This window comes from Trachypithecus francoisi, unplaced genomic scaffold (genome assembly GCF_009764315.1).
Source record: "Trachypithecus francoisi isolate TF-2019V2 unplaced genomic scaffold, Tfra_2.0 Lachesis_group17, whole genome shotgun sequence".
Taxonomy (NCBI): domain Eukaryota; kingdom Metazoa; phylum Chordata; class Mammalia; order Primates; family Cercopithecidae; genus Trachypithecus; species Trachypithecus francoisi.
Genome location: NW_022681462.1, coordinates 98,593,842 through 98,620,493, shown reverse-complemented (window position 1 = coordinate 98,620,493; position 26,652 = coordinate 98,593,842). Strand labels below are relative to the sequence as shown.

At 44.8% G+C, this 26,652-nt stretch overlaps 1 protein-coding gene across 5 annotated transcripts in view; it reads left to right on the top strand.

The window, feature by feature from the left end:
- Positions 1 to 23,388, top strand: part of GRHL1 (grainyhead like transcription factor 1) — a 54,260-nt gene extending 30,872 nt beyond the window's left edge. For 3 of the 5 annotated variants that reach the window (XM_033176579.1, XM_033176575.1, XM_033176577.1), the window contains exons 9-16: positions 7,489 to 7,647; positions 12,274 to 12,361; positions 13,570 to 13,709; positions 14,822 to 14,859; positions 17,574 to 17,665; positions 17,996 to 18,081; positions 20,030 to 20,094; positions 21,647 to 23,388. In XM_033176579.1, coding sequence (XP_033032470.1) covers positions 7,489 to 7,647; positions 12,274 to 12,361; positions 13,570 to 13,709; positions 14,822 to 14,859; positions 17,574 to 17,665; positions 17,996 to 18,081; positions 20,030 to 20,094; positions 21,647 to 21,761 — 783 coding nt within the window. In that variant the 3' untranslated portion in view covers positions 21,762 to 23,388. The remainder of the gene's footprint in view (positions 1 to 7,488; positions 7,648 to 12,273; positions 12,362 to 13,569; positions 13,710 to 14,821; positions 14,860 to 17,573; positions 17,666 to 17,995; positions 18,082 to 20,029; positions 20,095 to 21,646) is intronic. The other 2 variants (XM_033176576.1, XM_033176578.1) reach the window with 1 other exon arrangement.
- Positions 23,389 to 26,652: the final 3,264 nt, after the last annotated feature.

The following is a 26,652-nucleotide window of genomic DNA, read 5'->3' as shown; positions in this document are numbered from 1 at the left end:
TCTTCCAATAATTTGGGTGGGAATAATATTAGTTGCTCATCTTTTGACATTAATGTTCTAATTATTTGAATACAAATGTTTTCTCTCAAAATAAGTGGGAAGTGGCCGGGCGCGGTGGCTCAAGCCTGTAATCCCAGCACTTTGGGAGGCTGAGACGGGCGGATCACGAGGTCAGGAGATCGAGACCATCCTGGCGAACACGGTGAAACCCCGTCTCTACTAAAAATACAAAAACTAGCCGGGCGAGGCAGCGGGCGCCTGTAGTCCCAGCTACTCGGGAGGCTGAGGCAGGAGAATGGCGTAAACCCGGGAGGCGGAGCTTGCAGTGAGCTGAGATCCGGCCACTGCACTCCACTCCGGGCGACAGAGCGAGACTCCGCCTCAAAAAAAAAAAAAAAAAAAAAAAAAAAATAAGTGGGAAGTATGAAAACAGAAAAGGTCATCTTTTGAGTTCTTAAAGTTTTATGTCAGAGATCTTCACATCTTTCTAGAGAAGGAAGGTTGTAAATCTTCAGCCTACTCCGATTCTGAAATGGGGCTTTTTAAGCGTGTGTGTGTGTGTATACATGCACTCCCGTATGTTTTACAGAGGAGGAGTTGAATGTGTCCTCATTCATCGTACTTTTTACCTCTTTCCCATCCTCTGTAAAGATAGTGGAGTGTTTTCTGTAATCACATTGATACTGTTTGTCTGCAGGATAGGAATGGTCCGAGCCTGGTTTTACCTGGATTTGGGTGAATAGCCCTGTGGTCTTGCTCACTCGGGGCTCCGCAATAGGTAGAATCCATGCGAAGTGTTAAAACTGAGGAACAAAGTGTGCCCATCTTGTTGCTCCCACTGGACCCAAGGGAGAGCTCTGGCTTGTGTTTCTACACTCGCCTTATATGTATGCCAGCAGGTTTTTAACATTAAACAAAACTGTTTAGTTGCAGACTAAAGAAGGCCGCCCTCCTGACCACAGCGCTCCCCAGAAGCTGCACTTCTGCCTCAGAACTTGCCGGGTCCCCTCCGTGAGCGTGGGCTGTGCTGATAGGGACAGTCTGTTTCCACAGGGGAGCCGTGCGTGGGCAGCACACACTGCATGGGCAGCACACACTGGATGTCTTGCCCGGAAGTCACTTATGCGGAAAGTGGAAATAATTACAAACAGGGAAATACACCTCCTCCCTGTTTACTCCATCGTGATGATGTAAGGATAAATGAATGTCCAAGCAACTTAGAGGATGGTTTAGATAAGTGGTCAGCAGATGACACCCCTGACGCTGGGCCAGCTAGCTGCCTGTTTATATAAATCAAGTTTTATCAAAACACCACCACACTCATATCCGTGCTGCTTTTACACTATTACTGCAGAGTTGAGTAGTTGCATGTGGCCCACGGATGTGAAAATACTATCGGGCCCTTTACAGAAAAATAGTTGCTTCTGGTTTAGATAAGGGGATGAAAAAATATTTTATATATCTACTTTGTACTTATTCTTAGGCATACTTATTCACTACCCAGTATGTATTTTCCTTCTTTTATTAAAAGCATACGTTAAGCATATGTTATGATCCAGACATGAGACATAGAGATGATTATTAAGACAGGTCATCTCAAGGAGGTTGCCGTTTAGTGAGGAAGGCAACACATCATGCTTTGTCCTGTGGTTCAGAGTTACAATCTCAGCCTTCAGCTGAACACACAAGTTCATCCACAAATGCCAATCCCTATGAAATCAAACATAACATGAGTAATAAAAATAAGTGGGAGAGTTTAATACGTGTGTAATTGAATTTTTTTTTCCTGGTTAATATCTTAAGAACTTTTGAGGATTTGCATGATCTTATTGAATAGCAGGGTTGAACAAAATGGCTTTAATCTAGATCTTTCTGTTGATTACATGAATATTCTTATTTGATAGGGCTGTGCCTCTGTAAAAATTTTGTTTAATGTTAAAAACCTGCTGGCATACATATAAATACATATAAAAATATCTTAACTCTTTAAGGAAAGGAAGCCATGTATTGGAACTTGCTTTAATAATCTCAGAGTTTTAGAGCCAAGGGAGACCTTTTGTGGATCCTAGTGTGTAAGCAGCTGGAAGACTAATCACTTTACTGCAGTGGTTTCTATCTTGGCCAATCACTCAGATTACTCGAATTTGGTGTGGAGCACCAAAAAAAAAAACAGTCCCAGCGTCTCGAACCCACCCCAGGACAATGAAATCAGAATCTCTGGGGTGTGGCCAGGACATCCGACATCCGTATGTTTTTAAGTCCGGCCAGGCACAACTAATTCAGTCAGGGTTGTGAGGCACTGTTGTACAGACAGGATTCTGAAACTTGAGTGTGCACAGAATTAGCTGGAGAGCTTGTTTACCTCCCCTTCCACTCTCCCTGAGTTCTTGGATTCAGTGAGTCTGGGGTGGGCACCAGGATCTTCATTTTCAACAAGTTCCCTCATGCTGATGCTCTTGGCATCACACTTTGAGAGCCCTTGCTGTATGAGATTCTTAAGTTTTACATAAGTAGTTATTGTGATGACTTTAACTGGCAACTTACGTGGTATTTTTAAACTAATATGACTTATAAAAAGTTGATAGATAAATGTATTACACAAAACTATTGTCACCAGTAAAAACAGTATGGATATAGGATTCATCCTTTGTCAATGTAAGTATATAATCATGGAAGTCCAGAGGTAGTCATCTAGAGATCCACGAACTCACCCTGCCCTTTGACAGGTAAGGACACTTGCACTGGGTTGCAGCGCTAGTTAGGGGCCAGCTCAGGTGCTTTGATGTTTAGACCTAAGCTGCTTCTGTTAGGAATGTGGCTCCCCTTGTAGACTTTGGTTGAGGGTTAAACCCAGCACACATGTCCCCTCTGCACCACCATGTCCCCTTGATCGTCTGTGTTCTTACCTTGGATCCTTTCTTAAGAGCAGGGGCATCGCAAGCACCAGCCCCATCTTCTCTCTGGCATCTTCAGCCCACTGTTCCTGTCTCTCATGTTCCTGGCCTGCAGTGCTTACATTTCACAGCTTTGTCACTTTCTCCTGGGATGTTTGTGTATTTATCTAGGCAAGGTAGCATTTTTTTTAATGCTGAATTAGGACCATTGTAAACTTTCTTTAATACATTTAGAAAACTGCCAAGTTTGGAAATAACTGATTTTTTAAAATAAGAGAGAAATGTATATCAGTAAGAGACCACAGATCATCACAGATGCACACCAGCATGGGCAAAGCTGTACCGAAGCTCCATGTTTGCCCTGATCCTGGGATTTGGCCCCTGCTCATTTCTTTTTTGAATAGAAACTTGAAACTGGGAAGCAAGGGGAGGTTAGGTTTTGGGTTGGATTACTGTGAAATCCTCTTGTAAAGGGAATATCACTTTGGGTCAAAGACTTCCTGGAATCGTGAGGGTAAAGTTGAACTTTCCCAGGCAGCTAGCTGTTTTTGAACTAGGAATTGAGCCACATGGCCTATAATGACAGAAAAAATTCAGATTTTCCATTTGGTTGTACATTGAAAAATATATGGTGGTTTGGTTACTTTGCTTAGTTGTTTGCATGGACTTTTTTAAAAACCTGAATGCATTCCACAGACTCTACATACCTCTGATTTGTGGATTTAGAGATTGTACTTGAAGTGTTTTAAAAAAAAAAACGTGGCCAGGAGCAGTTACTCACACCTTAATCTCAGCACTTTGGGAGGCCGAGGCGGGCGGATCATGAGGTCAGGAGTTTGAGACCAGCCTGGCCAATATAGTGAAACCCCATCTCTACTAAAAATACAAAATTAGCCAGGTGTGGTGCTGCAAGCCTGTAATCCCAGCTACTCGGGAGGCTGGGGCAGGAGAATCGCTCGAACCCGGGAGGCAGAGGTTGCGGTGAGCCGAGATAGCTCCACTGCACTCCAGCCTGGGCAAAAAGAGCGAAACTGAATCTCAAAAATAAATAAATAAAATATGTAAGGTCAAAGCATATATTTTCTGTAATGTATGTGCCACTTTTACCTATATATCTAGATCTAGGTATTCTTTAAGTTAAAGCAGTGTACTTATTTACTGGAAATAAGTTTAAGTGGAAAGAAAAATTATAGCAGGCAGGATAAGGTACTGTGCTCGGTGTTAGCAGGGACAAAGCGTAGAATTACGGACCCGGCCTGCTAAATATTTACAGTCTAGTCAGGGAGATAAACCATGCACATATCAAAAGGCAAACCATCCCAGGTAGGAGATCAGAGCCAGCTATTTGGGGAAGATGTTAGTTTGGGAGTCGTAGTGGGGTGTAAAGGGGAAAGCCTTCCAATGAACCCCAGTGCATCGCTTTCTACCTTGGGACAACTTTAAACACTGTTGTGGGCTTCATCTGTGCAAGAAGGACGATGGTCCCTTTCCCTGTGTGGTGATTCGATGAGAACGGTGCTTGACATGCCCAGCACAGGTCCTGACGCCAGGTGCGCAGTGTGTGGTCCCTCTGCTGTGTGGCCAGCCTGTGCTGCCATCTGCATGCTTGTGACTGTGTGTGGGGTGGGACTTTGGCCGGCCTTACATGTGGAGACAGACATGGGGAGCTGTGGAGGCGGGCCTGCCTGGGAAGTCGTGAGCAGGAAGCCTGGAGCGGGAAGCGGACGAGGACTGAGGTGAGGCGGGAATGGATGTGCAGATTATGTTCAGGGATGGTGAGGAGACCAGCTGGGGTGGAGGGCTTGTGAAGGGACAAGATCAGAGATGACTTTTAAATCTGTTAACTTGGACAAGTCTGTCATCTTTTTAGGATGTGTTGGTCTTTTCCTGCTGAGAAACAGTGTGTAGCCTAGAGTGAGGGTAAAATCCCAACCTCAGCTTTCGCATTTTGCATGGCTTCTAGAGAGCCATCTTTGTCACCATGGTCCTGACTTTCCTCTTCTCCCTCCCTTCCTTCTCTTTCATCTTAAAGTTCTTATAGCTGGGCTGGGCGTGGTGACTCACACCTGTAATTGCAGCACTTTGGGAGGCCAAGGCGGGCCGATCACTTGAAGTCAGGAGTTCAAGACCGGCCTGGCCAAAATGGTGAAACCACCCCCTCTACTGAAAATACAAAAATTAGCCAGGCGTAGTGGTGGGTGCCTGTAATCCCAGCTACTCAGAGGCTGAGGCAGGAGAAGGACTTGAACCCAGGAGGCAGAGGTTGCAGGATTGCGGTGAGCCAAGATTGCACCATTGCACTCCAGCCTGGGCAACAAGAGCAAAACTCCATCTCAAAAAAAAAAGTTATTATAGCTGTCCCTCACCCCCATTATAACTTAAATTTCTCCCCATCTGCCCTGGTTCAGCCAGTGACACCCAGTGCTGCTCATGGTGGACCCATTCTTGGTTGTTGACCCAGGGGCTAGAAGGAATCTTCCCCTGTCAGGTCTTGGGTCTGAAATGGGCCAGTCTTAGTTTTAAAAACTGTAATTCCAATAATGTCCACTATGTGGTACACATGCATCAGAAATAAATTCTAAAACTAGTTGAAAGGGAGCTCAAAAACATTTTAAAAATCCAGAATGATAAAAATGGCTGGGAAATAGCACATTTATTTGCTGTGCACTGGGTTCCTCTTAAGTAGCAGCTTCCAGTGTCATGTTCATAATGTGACTCAGTTTAACTTTTGAGAAAGTGTGCTGGGAGATAACTGATTTGGAGCCCAGGAGAGGAGAGAAGGGTATGACATCTTCTGCCTTCCATTTCGATGGTGATCCCCTGGATGGGCTCTCGCCGGCTTAATGCATCACTCAGGCACACGCTGGCAGCTGGAGTGAGTGTACCTGGTACTAACCTACTGCACTTGGAAGTCATCTTTAAATATTGTTCTTGTGGGCTGGGTGTGGTAGCTCCTACCTGTAATCCCAGCACTTTGGGAAGCCAAGATGGTAGGATTGCTTGAGCTCAGGAGTTCAAGATCAGCCTGGGCAACATAATGGAACCCTGTCTCTACAAAAAAAATACAAAAATTACCTGGGCGTGGTGGCACACACCTATGATCCCAGCTACTTGGGAGGCTGAGGTGGGAGCATGGCTTGAGCCCAGAAGGCAGAGATTGCAATGAGCTGAGATCACACCACCACACTCCAGCCCGAGCGACAGAGCCAGACTGTCTTTAAAAAAAAAAAAAAAAAAAATTGCTCCTGTGGGAAGTGGTGGCTTGGGCACTGATAGGAAAGCAGACTTTTGAAACTGTGGGTTGAGAAGCTCAAAGTCTCATTTAGACAGTTTCTCTGAAGTAATTTCATGATTGAATAGTAGAACTGTTGCTTAAGGAATTGGAATCTTCTTTTCTCTCATGGAAATAGACCCACCAGCATAACATCTTCCCGGGTTATTCTAGGAAGTTTTGACCGCATCTGTGTGGAACGTCTTGAACAAGGAACCACATTCCTGAGTGTTTAGTGATCGTTAAGTTGTCTCAGCCTATTAACAAACTTCACCACTTTTGTTTTAGGTTTAATCTGAGCATGTAAAGAATCCAGTTATGTTTAAATAAAAGACCCTTGCACTGATATTTCCGTACCTAGAAAGGAGTGTGGAAATAATTGTAAATTATAAATTACTCCTTGAAGACTGGGCCCAATGTGATTTGATAACCAAAAGATTAATAAGAACAAACTGGAAAGAAATGAGGACTGTTTAGTCTGGATGGGCAGAGATTGAGAGAGAACTTTATTAGAATCTTATAAAAATTGTGGATTAGAGGAACACCGATTTCGTAAGTTCTAAAATATGGGGACATAGAGTACTACAGGTTATCCTAAGAGGTGGTGTCAACATAAACATAGGTGGATTCCCAGGAAGTTTTTACTAAGTTACAGAACAGCTGCAGAGGGAGCTATGCTATTGGTAACTTTGGAAAATGGCATCGGGAAAGCTAATCAGCCTCTTCCCCTGTCCTAGCTGATATTAAATAGGAATTCTGGAAGGGAACATGAGCAGAGGTTCAGAGCTGCCGACTCTTCCTCCCTTTTTTTTTTTTTTTTTTTTTGAGACGGAGTCTCGCTCTGTTGCCCAGGCCGGAGTGCAGTGGCCAGATCTCAGCTCACTGCAAGCTCTGCCCCCCAGGTTTACGCCATTCTCCTGCCTCAGCCTCCCAAGTAGCTGGGACTACAGGCGCCCGCCACCTCGCCCGGCTAGTTTTTTGTATTTTTTAGTAGAGACGGGGTTTCACCATATTGGCCAGGATGGTCTCGATCTCCTGACCTCGTGATCCGCCCATCTCGGCCTCCCAAAGTGCTGGGATTACAGGCTTGAGCCACCGCGCCCGGCCTTCCTCCCCTTTAAGGTCTGCTATTTCTATGACCAAAAGCAGTTTTAAAATAAACCCCTGATCACCTCTTTTTAAAAACCCTTTTTTAAAAAATGAGAAACTGAAATTCTCATTTAAAATAGACTTGAGTAATTTCAGTGATGTTAATATTTTCATGAGCTGTGCTAGGTTTGACTTGGTGCCTGTTGCTTATGGAACCTTCTCTTCCCTTTGCAGGTTTTCATCTCTGTGAACTGCTTAAGCACAGACTTCTCTTCCCAGAAGGGAGTGAAGGGATTGCCTCTTAACATTCAAATTGATACCTATAGTTACAACAACCGCAGCAACAAGCCTGTGCACCGGGCCTACTGCCAGATCAAGGTCTTCTGTGACAAGGTAAGGTCGGCAGGGATGCTTGGAACAAGTGTTTGAGACACACTCATGGAAAAAAACCAGGGTCTCTTTAATTTAATATTTAATGTCAAAATGAGAATATAGCTGCTAATATAGAATAACTTTAAAAATTATTTTATTTATTTATTTATTTATTTTATTTTTGAGACAGAGTCTCGCTCTGTCGCCCAGGCTGGAGTGCAGTGGCGCAGTCTCAGCTCACTGCAACCTCTGCGTCCTGGGTTCAAGCAATTCTCCTGCCTCAGCCTCCTCAGTAGTTGGGATTACAGGTGCACACCACCATGCCCGGCTAGTTTTTTGTATTTTTAGTAGAGATGGGTTTCTGCCATGTTGCCCAGGCTGGTCTCCAACTCCTGAGCTCAAGTAATCTGCCCACCTCGGCCTCCCAGAGTGCTAGGATTACAGGTGTGAGCCACCGCACCCAGCCTTTATCAGAGATGAGGTCTCACTCTGTCATCCGGGCTGGAATTCAGTGGTGTAATTACTGCTTACTGTAGCCTCAACCTCCTGGGCTCAAGTGATCCCCCGAACTCAAGTCTCCTAAGTGGTTGGGACTACAGGCGTGTCCCAGCACACCCAGCTAATTTTTTCATTTTTTTGTGGAGAAGGGTTCCCACCATGTTGCCCAGGCTGGTCTTGAACTCCTGGCCTTAAGTGATCCTCCCACCTTGGCTTCCGAAAGTGTAAAACAGCCTTTTTTTTTTTTTTTTTTTTTGAGACAGAGTCTGGCTCTGTTGCCCATGCTGGAGCGCAGTGGCGCATTCTCGGCTCACTGCAGCCTCTGCCTCCCGGGTTCAAATGATTCTTGTGCCTCAGTCTCTCCAGTAGCTGGGATTACAGATGTGCACCCACCACACCTAGCTAATTTTTGTATTTTTAATGGAGACGGGGTTTCACCAGGTTGGCCAGGCTGGTCTTGAACTCCTGGCCTCATGTGATCCATCCACCTTGGCTTCCCAGAGTATTGGGATTACAGGTGTGAGCCACCGTGCCTGGCCTAAAATAGCTTAATTATTGTTTTGGCCTTGCAAAGACACATTATATAGAGATTTTTAAAATTACTTTTTAACTGAAAGATTAGAAGGATTGATAGGTACATTTCGTTGGGCATGTCTGGTAAGTAAAGGAGGTGCACACAGGCCCCTCTGAGCCCAGCTGCTGGAAGTGTAGGCAGTCAGCCCTGCACAGAAGCTCTTCTTCAGCTGTGTCTGATTGGATGAATCACAAAGGGCTATGCCTTCACAGTGCAAGGCCCAGAGGGATCTCTGCATGACCTGTTTTCCCTGGTGTGGCTCCTTTTTATCCGGAGAAGAGAGGCTTGCTTTTGCCCAGTGCAGAGTCAGGGGCTGGGCTGGATTCGATGCAGGGAGAGTCTGGAAGGTGTGTCGAGTCTTGAGGAGAAAGTTTGTGCTGGCTCAGAACTGGGGAGCAACTGCAGATGAGTGGACGGTCCATTGAACTAAGACAGCAAGATCTTGACTTTTTCCTACTCAAAAATGTTGGACCTATTTTCAGCAGGGGAAGGGGGCAGTTCTTTTCATCCTATTAAGGGAGCTTGTCTTTTATTGAGATTTTTAGAAGGAGCTAGGTAACTGGAAGTATGTTTGCTGTCAGAGTCCTGGTCTTTCACCCTGGCTTTTGCATCAGGTATACAAAGCACAGTGGCTGAGCACAGTGAATGAGTCTGAGGCCTTTATCGGGTTGTTTGGATGGTGTTTACTCTGTGTGGCATTTTGGTGATTTTCACCTTCCTGGGTGCTTGACATTTTTGTATTATTGTGAATCTCCTTGAATTTTGTCCTGAAATCTGGTTAAGTTGCTTGGAAACCATTTGATCTTTCAGATCTTATGTCTATGATTTGATAGGCGGATCCGGAGCTGTGCTCAATGTAAGGCTAATCATTCTGCGCTCCTGAGCAGGATTTTCCTGAATATTCTACCAAGTGTCCTGCTCATTACAAGTTTTTCCAGTCATATTGTTTCCTTGTAATAATCCTCATTACAAGGATTTCCAGTCCACCCCATATGGTGGGAACGGGTACTGTTTCTGGCTCTGTGTGAGTTTCGGGAACTGTTTCTCTAATCTTTTCAGATGTCAATTCCCAACCCTGACCCCCAGCCTTGGTCAACTTCCTGGTACCTCTGTACCTGTTGGTGCTGGCCACCCTGAAGATCTCGGAGCTTTTTCCTCTTTGGTACTTTGTCCTGCTGCCTTGATCTCTGTGGACTTCCAGCTCTGTCTCCTCAACCCTGGGCACCTGGACTGAGAATACATGGGCTCCCCGTCCCATGCCACAGCCTGGGAACTCTGAAGGCAGCAGCCAGCATGGTTTTAGGACTTGCCACGCGTTCCTGTTCTCCCTGTTCTTTAGTTGCCTACTGGGCAGGGCCTTGCATTCTTGTTTTATGCGTTTTGTCTGGTTTTTGTTGTTGTTTCAGGGTGGAGGGTAAATTCGATCTGCGTTACTCCATGTTATGTAGAAGCAGAAATGCCTTATTCTTTATAGATACACAGGTAAATAAAGAGGGACAGTCCTGTTTTGTCATATGGGACTGCACCCTCCACCTTTTGGAGGAGGGTGGTGTTTATCATCAGAATGAAGTTATGGTTAGACTGTTAGAACGGGCAGGGAGACCCAGACCAACTTCATACAATAATGGCTAGGAGATTGGGGTATTTACCTGTTTTTCTGTGTCAAGGAAGGACTGTTATGTCAATGTTACATAGCAATTTTTTTTTTTTTTTTTTTTTTTTTTGAGACGGAGTCTCGCTCTGTCGCCCGGGCTGGAGTGCAGTGGCCGGATCTCAGCTCACTGCAAGCTCCGCCTCCCGGGTTTACGCCATTCTCCTGCCTCAGCCTCCCGAGTAGCTGGGACTACAGGCGCCCGCCACCTCGCCCAGCTAGATTTTTGTATTTTTTTAGTAGAGACGGGGTTTCACCGTGTTCGCCAGGATGGTCTCGATCTCCTGACCTCGTGATCCGCCCGTCTCGGCCTCCCAAAGTGCTGAGATTACAGGCTTGAGCCACCGCGCCCAGCCTACATAGCAATTTTTATAAGCAGGTTGTATATTTACTATGTTAATATGCTACCACCTTCTAGAAAAGGCAGAAGGTGGTTTTATATTCTGTTTTTAAAGTGTTTTATTGTATAATAATGCTAAGATCAGTGGGATTTTTATTGCCTCTCTTTGCTATCCGCAAATTTATTTAACAGAAAAATAAGCTACCAGTTCATCCTTAACTGGATAGCTATGTAAAGAAATCTGTACCATCCAGAAATTCCAGTAAGTCAAGCAAAATGATTAAATGTAATGTTTTTAAATATACTTAATTGCTTGCCTTTAGGTAGTGTTTATTACTAATATGGTTCTTTTGAAAATTGTTGTGGGTTCAGTTGCGTGGTACTATCAGTCTTTGTGCAGTTGGTATACAGAGTACATGAGTGTCCTTTTTCTGGGACTCTGAGTACACTTTTTCTCTTTTTTCTTTGAGGGAATCTCACTCTGTCACCCAGACTGGAGTACAGTGGTGCGATCCCAGCTCACTGCAATCTCCGCCTCCCGGGTTCAAGTGATTCTCCTGCCTCAGCCTCCTGAGTAGCTGGGATTACAGGCACGCACCACCACGCCCAGCTGATTTTTTTGTATTTTTAGTGGAGACAGGGTTTCACCATGTCAGCCAGGCTGGTCTTGAACTCCTGGCCTCAAGTGATCTACCCACCTCGGCCTCCCAAAGAGCTGGGATTACAAGTGTGAGCCCCCGCGCCCGGCCCACTGTTTCTCTTTTAAGTGATTATGCAGATGTCTAGTTCCATCTTCACTTTGTGAATTCTGCTTGGTCAGATCTGCCACATGGTTGATGCCAGGCCCTTGGACTGAATCACAGCTTTCAGTGATAACCTTGGCCATATAGGAGAGTATACTCAAGAGTAGGGCCAACCTAGTTTTTTTCTTTCATTTCCTTTTCCTACTGGACAAAGGGAAAATACCCTTGTGTCTTTGCAGGCGTGTGATATACTCAGATTTTCTCAGCTTTCATTTAACATGACCACATCCATTATAAGGAGGAATTTTGCTTTTTTTTTTTTTGAGACAGAGTTTCGCTTTGTCACCCAGGCTGGAGTGCAGTGGTGTGATCTCAGCTCACTGCAACCTCCACCTCTCAGGGATTCAAGCTTTTCTCCTGCCTCAGCCTCCCAAGTAGCTGGGACTACAGGTGCCCGCTACCATGCTTGGCTAATTTTTGTATTTTTAGTAGAGGTGGGGTTTCACCATGTTGGCCAGGCTGTTCTCAAACTCCTGACCTCAAGTGATCCACCCACCTCAGCCTCCCAAAGTGCTGGAGCAACTGCTCCCGGCCGGAATTTTGCTTTATTTGTTTTTCAAATAAATGTTCCCTGTGATTTCATGGAATTAAAAATAATTTTTAAGACTGATCTTTTTAGAAGAAACTACTATGATAAGCTTCATGAATATAGTAAGTAATGGAGTTCCTGTCCAGAGAAGGGAGAAGGGCTTTTTCTAAACTCCCTTGGTCAGGATAAGAGTTAAATATTTTAAAGAAGATCAGAAAACAGAATCATATCTTGTCTTCTCTTGACCTATAGGGAGCTGAGCGGAAAATCAGGGATGAAGAACGAAAGCAAAGCAAAAGAAAAGGCAAGTGTCCTGACCCCAGCTCCCAGTTGAATGCCTGTAAGTAGAAATGTTCCTGGCAAGCTTCAGACCTTTTCCGTTCAGAATGGTGGCTGGAGTTTGCACACAGAAGACAGTGGGTGTTCTTCCTGTTCTGCAGTGTGGCACTGCCTCTTCCTCAGATCAGCAGCAGATGCCGCTCAGCAGGGAGTTTTCCTGGGGACCACAGGGTAGATCCCCGGGTTTTCCCAACCTCAGCGTTTTTGGCTCAGTTCTAGTTCAGACTCCTGCTTCCAGTCTTGAAAAATGACAACACGTTCTGCATGAATCACTGTTAAAATTGGGACTTGTCTAGATTTTTTAAAGTTAAAATAATGGTCTTGAGAATTCAAGATGCCTTAACTCCAAGTAGGATCATATTTTGTATCTTAAGTATAGTATTTTAATATTTGCAGAATCTGTAGGGCTTCTGTTTGGACATTTCACCAGGAAAGCTTTGTTTTCTTGTTTTCTTTTTTTTTTAATTGTGACCAGTATTCGTATTCACAAAATCTTGTATCTACAATGAAGAAAGTGCTGCTCTGTGCCTGTTGGGTTCCATCCGTAGTACGTGGGCTTCTGGCACGCTCTTTTGAATGGTCTGTCTGGCTCAGCAGACATTTGCCCTGCAACACCTTAGTCAGGATTCTCCCACTGGTATCAGTGTGCAAACTCCCAGTGACACTTCAGAGAGCAGCTGACGAACTAGGAGACCTCATTACTAAGTACTGCAGGGCCAGATTATTGGGGAAGATGGAGTCTATAACTTACTAAATTAAAAATTGGATGGGCATGCTTATACGTCACCTCATTGTCGAGTTTCTTGATATGTTCTGAAGTCAATGGGTACGTGAGTGTTGGAATGTAAATTATTTAATGAGGACAGCTGAGGTGAAATTTCTCCCAAATTTATATAATTATAAATTTTAGCCTTTCCAATGAAAACTAAATACGCTTTGCCTCTGTTACAAATCTTCTGTGGATATGTGTCTGTGTGTGTTTGAAGATACCTTTTCCCTTTTGATTTGATAAAACATTCAGTTGATTTTAGTGGAAATACAGCAAATTCCTTTACATAAACTGGGATTCTTAGGCAGCGTGCCCTGTTGTATCTTACAGAGTGCTACACTTGGAGTGTCTTACACAGAGGCGAGGGCTCTGTGGCCTCATCCAGTCTCTATGTAATCCTTTGACCTTGGCTTCCTCTTTGTTAATTTTTTTTTTTTCAGTTTCTGATGTTAAAGTACCACTGCTTCCCTCTCACAAGCGACTGGATATCACGGTTTTCAAACCCTTCATTGATCTCGATACTCAGCCTGTCCTCTTCATTCCTGACGTGCACTTTGCCAACTTGCAGCGGGGCACTCATGTAGGTAACCAGGATCCCAGGGGAGGCTACCAGGAAGGAAGGCATGGCAAAAGGAAATTCTTTGGCATTATTCATGGGAAATAGAAGCCAAAATTGAGTGAGGTTGACCAGTTAGTCAGCTCTTTGGAATATTCTGCTGGGGTGACATGATGCCGGTGCAATAAAAATGGTAAGCATCGTTGATTGGAAGGTGCAGTGCAGCCTGTCAGCTTTATTCTGTTTGTATTCATTCATTCGTTCATTCTTCATACCTACATATCCTAACTCATGTAAAAGATTCTAGAAGAGTCACATAATTTGGAGTTTGAGCCTGTGATCTGTTTGGATTTAACTTGGGGGAATACCTGGGTTAAGGAGCTCTCATAACATAAGAACATCCGAAGGCTTTTCTTACGGTTCCAGTTACTGAGCCGTCCTTGCCACATGTAGTTACCAATGGCCATGTCTTGGCAACTAAAGCTAAATTTTAAAAAATAGTCACTCCCTGTTTTGTGGCAAAGGCTTACAAGAGATAGGAGCTTCAGTAGAATGAAGCATGGTTTTATGCTGAGTGCAAATAAATATCAAAAAGACAGTCTTTCATGCACTTTGTGGACAGATTTATAAGGACTCAAGATTTGTCAGAGTTCTTGGAGCCGTGGCCAGTACGTTTAGTTTCTAATGGGAAGCTGGAGGTGAGCAGGGGTTAGCATACCGTTTCTGTGAAGGGCTAGGCAGTAAAGGGTTTCGGCTTTTGGGACCCCGCCGTCTCCACTGTGCTGCTCAGCTCTGCCTTATGGCACTAGTGTACTTATGGCACTAGTGTACTTATGGCACTAGCGTACTTATGGCACTAGTGTACACGTGGCCATAAGCAGCATGTGAATAAATGAGCATGGCTTTGTTTCAGTAAAGACTCTATTTACATAAACTGGCTTTAGACCAGATTTGGCGCAACCACTGAGTTAGAGGAGTTCAAGACTTCTGTGAGAATCTGGTTATTGAAAAATAAGGCTTAAGGATTTTATATTAGATTGATCAAATTCAAAATTATTTCCATTTTAGGAATAATTCATTTATGGTCAAACATTTTGAGCATACATTTGAAAAGCAATCTATTTCTTTGGTCTTAGGTCCTTCCCATTGCCTCCGAAGAATTGGAGGGTGAAGGGTAAGATTTATGTTTTGTTTTGTTTTGTTTTAATAATGGAAAAAGTATCAAACTTGTAGAAAAACTGGAACAATGATTTGCTCCTGGATCTGGGGGTTAACTGGGTTCCACTGGGCAGTTCTTGCTCAGGGACTCCCATGTGTTTCCAGAGACATGCAGTGTAGAGTACAAAGAACTCATTTTTCCCTGAGCCATTGAGGGGAAGTTGCCAACCTGATGGCCCATCACTCCTGAATACCGTGAGGTATATATCCTAATATCCTAGCAACAAGGACATCCTCCTTTGTCACAGTCAAGACCAGAGTGTTCACATTGCTACATTCGCACCAGTAATGTCCTTTACAGCAAAAAAAGGATCCAGTTCAGGATCACATGTTGTAGTTAGTTGTCATGTTTGTTAATCTTCTACAGTCTAAAACTAAACACTCCTTAACTTTGCTGACCAAATATTTTTGAAGATTACAACCAGCTGTTTTGTAGACTCTTCTCAGTTTGCCTGTGTCTGCTGCTTTCTCATGGTTAGATTCCAGGCCTGGCAGGGATGTCACAGAGGCGAGGCTGGGTTCTCCGTGCGTCCTAGCAGATGGCGCTTGATGTCAGTTTATCTGTTACTAATGGTGTTCTTTGGTCACTTGATTAAGGTGGTATCTGCCAGCTTCTCCACTGCAGAGTGGCTCCTTTTATAATAAGTGTTGCCTGGGGAGGTGCATTGTAGCTTTGTAAATATCTCATTCCCCATCCAACTTTCAGTTTACTCGTTCATTTATGGTTATCAGTATGAACTCAATAGTTTCCTGTTTTATTCAATAAGTTGTGATTCATTAGTCATTTACTTTGATGCGCAGGTTGTCCCAGAATTGGGCTCTGCCTTCCTGTGCCGGGCAGCCCCCTACTCAGACACTCTGCCTAGTGGAGGGGGCTGACACTATCCCTCTTTGGGCCATCAGAACCTTCTTGATGGCTCTGGGACTTTTTCAACAAGGCAAAGATTCTTTTTGTTTTTATTTCATTTTACTTTTAGAGACAGGGTCTTGCTCTGAGGCCCATGTAGGATTGCAGGGGTGCAATCACAGCTCACTGCAGTGATTGGGCTCAAGTGATCCTCAGCCTCTCGAGTAGGCGGGACTACATGCACATGCCACCACGCCCATCTAATTATTATTGTTGTTGTTGTTGTTATTATTATTATTATTATTATTATTATTATTATTATAGAAATCCTGGTCTCAGGCAATCCTCCCGCCTCAGCCTCCCTCTTTCTGTTACCCACCCTCAGAAAGGTGCATCCTGATGGAAAGAGCCAAGGTTTCCATGGGAAGTTCATTCCTCAGCATCCTTCTTCCCTCGTGTTCCATCCATTCCCAGGGCTTAAACCATCATACTGGGGACATTCATGCCCCAGCCGTTACCCACCGTGCCTCTCTCTGAAGGCGAGTCCTGCGCTGCCCCTTTGATTCTTAGTGTTTCAGGCTTGAGTCCTGCAGGCACCTTCACTAGATGGCTGCTGTGTGCTAGGAACTGAGATGGCAGAGTCTCAGAGGCTCAGCCCCAGCTCCCAAAGTGGCCATTCTGCTCCAAATCCAGCACTCCCTCCCTTCACTTTCAGTTATTTACCTCTTCTCTTGCTCGCCATGACAGCGCCTGCTGGACCCTCCATGCCAGGTGCCCCTGGTAGCCAGGCGCTCAATCTGAGCTTTTCTCTCCTCAGACTCTCCTTGGTCTGTTCTCCCCTTCTGGCTTCCATGATACCACCGTATTTTAAACCTGTGGAACCCTGTGCTCAGATCGCACCAGCCTCTCCCTCCCCTGTTTTTCCTGCTTGAAGGTCCTGGGGTCCCGTCCAGTCTTGACCACGCTTTGGGGACCACACTCTGTCTCACAAAACTTTCAAATATTCCCTCTTCCCTGCCATGTAAAATTTAATTCCTTAGAACTGAACGATCAGGACATTCACGGTAGAGCCGGCTTCCCAAAATTTCTAGATGTGGCTTCTTGTGGGCCATTCTGTTTGAGCCAGGCTGGCCCTACGTTTTCCTGCTCACACTTCCTCAGTGTTTTGAAACATCATCTCCTTTGTCACTGCCTGTACAAGGTTATCTCAGATCCTACCTCCACCATAGAGTGTTTCCTGAAAAGAAGCCCCCAATAGCCAGGCACGGTGGCTCACACCTATAATTCCAGCACTTTGGGAGGCCAAGGTAGGAAGATCGCTTGAGCCCAGGAATTTGAGAACATCCTGGGCAACAAAGGGAGAACCTATTTCTACAAAAATAAAACAATTAGTTGGGCATGGTGGTGTGCGCCACTTGGGAGGCTGAGGTGGAAGGATTGCTTGGGCCTGGGTGGTTGAGGCTGCAGTGAGTCATGATCCATGATTGCACCACTGCACTCCAGCCTGAGCAACAGAATGAGGCCCTGTCTCAAAAAAAAAGAAAAAAACCAAAGCGCCTCATCTTCGAGAAGGCAACTTTATCTAATGAGAGTGCAGATACCCGCCGAGAACCTGAGTGTGGTCCCATGTCTGCCTGTAAATATCCATGAGCCCTGGAGTCAGGATTTTCATTCAGCCGATTTTTCATCCACAAATAAGGAAGCTGGACCAGATAAAGAATGAAAGTCACTTTAAATCTAGTTCCATGATAGGCTCTAAAACATCTTTTGTTGATGCAGCTGGTTAAGTTGAATTGCTAACGGCATATTTTGGATCACTGCAGCTCTGTCTTGAAAAGGGGGCCGTACGGCACAGAAGATGACTTTGCTGTCCCTCCTTCTACCAAGCTGGCCCGGATAGAAGAACCAAAGAGAGGTGTGTTGGTTTCCATGTCTTAGTGGGAGTTTTAAATCAGAAATGAGTTCGGAATCTATCAAAAGCATAAATGGTTCAAGCACATTTTTTCCAGTTTCACTTGCTTAGGAATTCTTCCATCAGACTGACATCTAGCTTGAGCTAGGACTTACAGCAAAGTTCAGAGAAGCTGAAAGCCATGTTCCTTAAAACAGAATTGATACTGGCTAATGCCTGCCATCCTTGATGTGAATGTGGTTTTTATTTTAGCTGATACCCTGGTCTGTTTTCCTCTTTTGCTCATGTGAACTGTATCCTTTTTTCTCTCATTTCTGGTTGGGGATTGATTAGTGCTGCTCTACGTTCGAAAGGAGTCAGAAGAAGTCTTTGATGCCCTGATGCTCAAAACCCCATCTTTGAAGGGCTTGATGGAAGCTGTAAGTAGGATCAACTCTGTAATCCCCTGTACAAAATGAAAGGACACATACATAGGATTTCACTGAAACACTTTATCAGATGATCCAAATCCTTCGTCAGACCTTCTGGAATCCTTGACACCTTTCTTGAGTCATCATGTGTCCCACATTTTATCCTCACCCAGGGATCTTAACTCACACAGTCACTCAGTCACACCTGTTCCACTGAAGTGAATGCATTTGTGATGGCCTATGAAATCGTTTAATTTTTTATACGTGGTTAAAGGGAGACTGCTATTTAGCAAGCCACTTAGACGCTAACAAAAATGATTTTTAATCAGGTACAATCTCAAAAACTTCATACATAATAAAAACAGTGGCTCCTCAGTCTACCTTTGAAACTCCCAATCCTAGGAAATTACTGAACTTGTATCAATACCTCACCACAGCCTATTGCAGAGAAAGTAGACGTGTCACCAGTGATGGCCATATGTCCATCTTACAAAGATCTCAGCATGAGGCTGGAATAAACTGACCCCATGCTCCCTGTAGGGATATCAGTAAGAGAGGAAACATGGAAGGCTGCTATGTTAATTTCCTGTTCCGGCTGTGCTCTGGAAAAACGCATGTTAGCAGCACTGAGTGCAGATATTTACCAGCCTGTCTCCTATAGACTGTAGAGATCTTTAAGCTCAAAGTGTGTCCATAATTGGGCTAAAAGCATCTCCCCTAGCTCCCTCTGATGACTGTAGTATGTTGAATTCATTTAACACATCTTGATAAAGGGCTCGCTTCATGCCAGGCACTGTGGCGGGCACTGGAGTTATAAGCATCAGTGACAGTGCTGAATGGAGTTTATGTTCTAGTTAGGAAGACAGAGACACCAAAATAAGCAAAGAAGTTGAGGTCATTTTTCAGGTACTGATAAGTGCAATGAAGATGATAAAGCAGGGAGATGGGGTGTGGGTTTGGGGAGTTGCTGTGCGGTCTCTCAGCCAGGCGGCCCAAGTCCACGGGTGTCATTCAGTGCATCCCTGCCTGCCCACAGCACAGGCAGTGCCGTTCCCACTGTCACTTCCTGCCTCCTGGGATGTCCCCTGGGTTTCTCTTTTCTTGCCTTTTGATGACCCTTCATCATGTCTTAAGAATCATGCAAACTGGCCAGGTGCAGTGGCTATAATCCCAGCTACTCGGGAGGCTGAAGCAGGAGAATCGCTTGAACCAGGGAGGTGGAGGTTGCAGTGAGCTGAGATCCTGCCACTGCACTCCAGTCTGGCATGACAAGACTCCGACTCAAAAAAAAAAAAAAAAAAAAAGAATTGTGCCTACTCTGATTACAGGGAGAGAGGAGAGTAGAGTGAAGAGGATGCAGAGTTACTGGGCCAGCATAACTGTTCATGGCTCACAAGGAACTCATGACAGATCTTACATATCAGAACACGAAGTATTATCCACTGGTACAGAAAAGAAAAAGGGTTTGTGTGGTGAGAACTCGGAGCTAGGGTCTGGTCTGAAACACATGTGTTTGGGAGGTTGGCGGGATCCACAAGTTCGCCACCTGAGGCTCCGTTTCTCAGCCCCACCTTGAGCTTTGCTCTGTGGCTTGAGGTTAAGCTGGTGATGCCAACCTGAGGATGGTCTGGATGACAAGTGTAATGTTTGATCTAGAGTGAATCAGCTGTTTGCCCTTGGAGCAATTCACCCACTCTGTTTTAAAATATTAAAAATAGCCTCTATGCCCTGAAAGGAAGACAGCCAGAGTTTACACAGAGAAGCTCATTACAGTGAGGGGCAGCCGGGCTGAGGAGGAGTGGAGGCCCCCAGCACGCGAGCTGGGGCTTTTCCATGTCTTTGTGTCTGCGTTTTGGAAAAACAAAGTCGAGTGACTATGCACATATGTATATATTTGTTGTTTGGTTTCTAAAGCCTTGATACAGGGTTTTGTAATTACTTTTCTTTCCTCTTTTAGATCTCAGACAAATACGATGTTCCCCATGACAAGATTGGGAAAATATTCAAGAAGTGTAAAAAGGGGTAAGCAGCCACTGTGTCCTGTCTTTGAAGGGCTTAGCTAGGAAAGTGCTGATGCCCCCCACAGTGCCAGTGAGACGCACCCCCCAGTGCTGTTGACACCCCCAGCACCAGCGTAACACACCGTGCACGCTAGTGACACACCCCCTGTGCCAGTGTGACATGTGTGCCTTGTGTCCAGTCCAGAAGCAGCCAAAGAAACCTGGGTGCTAGAATGTGGCTTTTCTAAATTATATACGAAATTACTTAGATAAAATTGATCTGCCTTGAGGAGATCTTTGTGTATTGTTTTTCCAAGTCACCTTCTTTGCCCTCCACATGCCTGGCATCAGTGCCATGGCTCCACATTCCAGGGTGTGTGGCCAGCGCCACTGATGGCCAGGCAGCACCTTCGTGTGTCGAGCCCGTTGGAGCCACACACTGGGTTGGGCACGTCCCACGGTACTGTGCTGGGTCTTCATGTCTTCTTTCCCAGCTGGTCTTAGGGCTTGTTCGTAGTTTATAGACAGTCGGCTGAGGCTCAGAGCTCGAGAGGCTTGTCGGAGCCACGGTTGGTATCTGCTCCCTCTGCAGCGCATGCCCTGCTCTACCCTCCTGCCCAGGATCCTATTTCCAAGTTATATCATATTGCTGCTTTGTCCAGAAATTAGTATTTTTAGTTCTTTTTTGTCTGTCTATGATGTTTGGCGTGGATAAGCAATGGCTAGCATAAGAATTTTTTGGCTTAGTTTTAAAACAAATTCTAATGGGGAATTTCTAGATGGTTCTAGTGGAAAGAGTTGGACTTAATAGTAGTTAATTTATTTTTGTTTGTTTTCTTGTTTTTTTGTTCTTTATTTTTTGTTTGATAATAGTAGTTCATTTAAACTTGGAGGCTAACTTGTTGGAGTGTGTAATTTGTCAGGGGGCTGTGGCTTCACATCGTGTAAGTTAGTGTTATTGATGTGCTTTTGCTTGATTCGTTTAGAGATGGTTTCACTCTGTCGCCCAGGCTGGAGTCCAGTGGTGCAATCGTAGCTCACTGTACCCTTGAACTCCTAGGCTCAGGCAGTCCTTTTACCTCAGTTTCCCAAGTAGCAGGGACTATAGGCATATACCACCATGTCCAGCTAGTTTTTAAAATTTTTCTGTAGAAATGGGATCTTGCTATATTATCCAGGCTGGTCTCAAACTCTTGGGCTCAAGTGATTCTCCTGCCTCAGTGTCCCAAAGTGCTGTGATCACAGGTATGAGCCAAGTACCATTTAGCAAGTGACTACTATTAAATACATGCTGGAGATAGTAATCATAAATAAGCTAGTATATTTCATTTTCCAAATGCTGTGATAGAAATATGTCACCTGATTTCCTCCTAACTCAGTTCTCTCAACAATCCTGTAAGATGGGTACTACTATTATCCGCATTTTATAGATGAGGAAGTTGAGGCTTAAGGAGATTTCAATAGTTTGCCTCACATGCCACAACTAGTAAGTGGGAGAGCTAACAGTTAAATCTAGGTCTGACTTCAGAACCGAGTGGGAGTGAAGTTGGCTTGTCTTGTCCCTCCCCATCCAGGATCCTGGTGAACATGGACGACAACATTGTGAAGCATTACTCCAATGAGGACACCTTCCAGCTGCAGATTGAAGAAGCTGGGGGGTCGTACAAGCTCACCCTGACTGAGATCTAAAGGCCCGCAGGCCACAGCTCCCCAGGAGTTCAGTGCAGGTGTTTCTAGATCTTATGGTTTGGCAAGTGCAGGTAACCCCAGTCAGTCACGTCGCCAGCACAGCTCTGTGTCAAGGGAAGGGGTTCCTTGCAGGTTGGAGGCGGGGCTGCATCTGGCTTGGTGGTAGCATTTAATCTATTGCATTGGCGTTTTTCAGATGAAAGAGAAATCCATATACCATTATATTTGAACGTCCTGATATATACAGGATTTAAAGTGAAAACTTTATTCCAAGAGTTAACAGAGTCTCTGGGAAGCTTTAGGACATCTGCTACGTTATTTATCAAAATATTGGGATATCTGCCTTGTGCCTACAATGTCGTGGGCCTGCTCGCTAGCAGAAGTCAGAAAAGGCCATAGGCTTGGCTTTACGATTTCGTGCCCTCGCCTGAATTCAGTACAACTCCACTGCCTCAGGTTAGTGGGAGCGCACCTGAAGAGTACAGGGGTGAGCCCTCTCTCCCTTAACCTCTCACTCTCCACCAGATGTTTACTAAACAGGGCATGTTACTGAAATCTTCCTTTGCGACTTTCTTGGACATATCAACTGCCTTTCTCATGAAGAATTTTAATGGGTTACAGTATGGATTCAGTTAAGATAAAGCTGCATTGTATATAAGTGCAATATATTTTTGAAGGTCTGTAAATGTGTACATACATGTTTTATATAAATATATAATATATAAATATGGTGTCTGTGTACATATAGTGAAGATACGCAGTAAAAGCTACCTTAAAGACTTGCCCTAGACAAAGGTTAAGTTATTTTTGATGATGTATACCAAGCAGATAGAGTACTGTGCTTAGTGAAACCCACTAAAAACCTTTTTCTCTGTTTTTCCACAGTCATTCTGTAGCATAGCAAAACCTTCTCAAATGACAGAGATTCTGTTTGCTATTGAGAATGTTGTTAATTGGATTTCTGCACTGTTTAACAAATGAAGTAAAAGAAAAACACTACTGCAATCATGTCTTTTGTTATGCTAGTATCAGTCAGATGCACTTAGAGTGAAGAAACACTGTAATTACAGCACACAGATTACAAGTATTGTGTACCACGCGATACAGCTCGAAATGGGGCTCCCATCTTCCTGTTTTGAGAAATGATTGTTTTCTCACACATCAGAGCTTTCGTGCTTTGATTATCTTGTATGTTAACAATTCTAGAAAACATTCATGAATTTATAAAAATACGTTACTATGGCAGGGGAACATTTTGTACACATTTAAATATATAAAAATACTAAAATATGGAATTTTATAACAAAGTCACGGGTATCTTTAGGTTCAGGGAACTAGACTAGGTCATTCGTGTAAATGGACTGGTAGTAAGTCTTAGGTTAAAGTATTCTAATGACGTATGGGAACTAAATTGCTGGTTTTCTAAGATAAGATATGGGATATGGGTCATATAACTATTTTATATTTTTTATGAAATTGATTTTGTCTTGTGTGTTATTTTTAATTGTATCATTGAAGATGTATTTTAAACCAAAGGGATTAAATTTTATATGTCTATTTCGTAATATGTCATTTCCTGTTTTTCAGTTTGACTTTCTATTGCTCAGTAAAACATGAGAGCTGGAAAGCATCTCATTGCTGGCACTTTCTCCTTATTTCTCAATGGGTGTGCTTAGGTCGTTTCCTTCGTGTTAGCTTTTCCTTACTGATACCGGAAATGATCCACACAACTGTTAAGTCAGGATCCCTGAATGACTTTCCAGTTCTTACCAAAGTTTAACCACTAAGGCCGAATGCTTTCATACCAAAAATCTTATCATTCTTAGTTTTTAAAAGTCTAACAAAATATTTAGTTAAAAAATTTACCAGTATTTAAATCATCAGAATCTCTAACACAGGCATCCTGAACGTATTCCAGGGTAATCCAGGGCCTAAATATGGTAGACACTAGAATGGATTTTAAATGGATACATGGTCAGATTAATGAAGTACGCTCCCTGGTAGAGCTCCTGGGACATCAGCACTTTTCACAGTAACACTCGGGCCCAAGTGAAGACTCTCCTGCAGCCTGGGTTCCCGTTCCCTCAGTGGTTCTGGGGTTCAGCTCCACACAGAAGGCCTGGGGACTCGGCCGGCGCATCCTCTCCATGGGAGCCCTGCCTCGCTCCATGGGTTTCCTTCACCCCCCGCCTTCCCAGGACTTACCTTTGCCTCAAAACTCGCCTCTTCCCGGGCCTCCCCAGGGACATTACCCCTGGTTCCTCAGCCCAGCACCCTCTCCCTGCTCTCACGGCTCCAAGTACTGACAGACACCTGCTGGCTCTCCATGGCCTCTGGTTCCCTGGAGAGCAGGTTCTGGTGTCTTTGTCAGCTGTGGATCTCTGGCACCCAACCCAATGCTGGTTACGTAGTCGATGCTCAGTGAATGATTCTGTAATGATAAAGTGACTAGTTTATCATTAGGAACTGCCTTCAAGTAACACAGTCACTTGCAAAGCATCAGCAGGGAGCGTTTTTAGACATTACAAGCCCAGAAATCAGTCAGGGCTGGACTTGGACCAGTAGGCCACAGAGTAGGACCAGTAGGTTGAATTGTCTGGGGCTCAGGTGTGTGCCACTGGGCCTAGATTTCTGGCCTGGATCTTTGCAGTAACGCAACTGGACTCATTATTTCCACCCCGGGCCCCTTTGTTTTATTCCTAATCTAGGAGCCATGATGATTCTTCTAAGATATAAATTAGGACTCTGCTCAGAACCCTGCAGTAGCTCTCTGCCTCACTCATAATGTAGACGGGATCTGTCCTCCAGCCACTGACCTCAAATTCCACCATAGCTGAAGGTCCTGCAGAGTTAGGCCTGCTGAGGTTATGCCATGTTGAGAGCAAATGTGGGTATTCAGGTAATAAATGCCTTTGACTCTTAGTTTCTGTTGCTCAAAGTCATGTTGGAGACGTTTGCCCAATCTTGGTCATGTTTCCAGGAAGAAAGACTCGTTTTATGAGCCTCATGGGATATTGGTGGTATTAATAACAAGAAGAGTTGAAGTCTGAGTGTCAAGATTGCCATTCTTAGCAAATACTTCTTTCTCCCTATTAAAATTCATCAGAAGCAGTTCACTTGTGGCTGGCAGGGCCAACGATGCACCTTCAGTGTCCCCCTCGGCCCTCCTGGGTTCCTTAGCTCAGCATTCACTATGTGAGGGGGTCTGGTCTGCAGCGACTGAGGTCACCTTTCCAGCCCGCAGGGCGTCAGTCAGCCCATCCCGTTGCTGAGGGTGCAGGAAAGCCCTGGAGAGCAGGGGTAGCGTCTTCCCCAAACAGCGTTAGGGGGTTACGTGAATGTCAAAGGGCAGAAAACAATCCCTGCAAAAATGCAGGGGCTGCCTCAGTAGCATTCTAGGGGCCCAGCAATCTGGGGCATGGAGCAGACCCCTCCAGGGTGAAGGACAAATGCTCAGTGACAATCTAGTCATAGCCCCTCAGTCAGTTTCCGGACTTGAGCTAGTTTACAGAGCCAGAACCTCTTGAATGAGGGGAGCCCAAGACCCCTCAAGGAAGGACCTTAGTACATTACCAAAAATTGATACTGTCAATCTCTCTCCCAGCCTTCCCCGAAGGGAACCACTCTGGCCAGAGAAACTGTGTACTGGGGGAAAGGAAACAGACCTTTTGTTGACTATTGGGCACTGGCTTTATCTAAACTGATACTGGTTCCAGGAGACTCAAAGCGACACTGGCCTTCCAGTCAGAGTAAGGGCTTATGGAGGTCAGGTGATCAATGGAGTTTTAGCTCAGGTCCATCTGAAAGTGAGGCTGGCGGGGCCGTGACCCCGTCTTGTGGTTATTCCCCCAGTTCCAGATGTGTAATTGGATCAGACATACTCAGCAGCTGGCAGGACCCCCACACTGGTTCCAGGACCTGTGGAGTGAGGACTATTATGGCTGGAAAGGCCAAATGGAAGCCACTAGAACTTCCTCTACCCAGGAAAATAGAAAATCAAAAGCAATATTGCATCCCTGGAGGGACTGCAGAGATCAGTGCCACCATCGAGGACTTGAAAGATGCAGAGATGTTTAATGGGTGCAGCACACCAACGTGGCACATGTATACATATGTAACAAACCTGCACGTTGTGCATATGCACCCTAGAACTTAAAGTATAATAAAAAAAATTTTAAAAACTAGAAAACAACAACAACAACAATAATAATAATAATAAAAGAAAGATGCAGAGCTGGTGATTCCCAACACATCCTCACTCGGTTCTATTTGGCCTGTGCAGAAGACAAATCGATCTTGAAGAATGACAGTGGATTATCATAAGCTTAACTCAGTGGTGGCTGCAGCTGCAGCAGCTGTGCCAGGTGTGGTTTTATTGCTTAAGTAAATTACCACATTTCCCACTACCTGGTACTGTACGCAGCTATTGATCTGGCAAATGCCTTTTTCTTCGTACTTGTCCCCCAGGCCCACGAGAAGCAGTTCGCTTTTGGCTGACAAGGCCAGCAACCCCCCTCTCTGCTGGGGCACATCCACTCTCCAGCCCTACATCGCACTTTAGCGCACAGGGATCTTGATCTCTCCCTCCCACAAGATGTCACACGGGTCTAATACCTTGATGACCATGCTGACTGGACCTGGTAAGCATGAAGTAGCAACCCTCTTGACTTACTGGAAACATATTTGCATGTCAGAGGGTGGGAAATCCAACTAAAATTCAGGGGCCGTTTCCTCAGTGAAATGTCCAGGAGCTCGGTGGTATGGGGTATGTCAAGGTAACGCTTCTCAAGGAGAAGTTGCATCTGGCCCTTCCTACAACCAAGAAAGAGGCACGATATCTAGTGGGCCTCTTTGGATTTTGGAGGCAATACATTCTTCATTGGGGTATGTT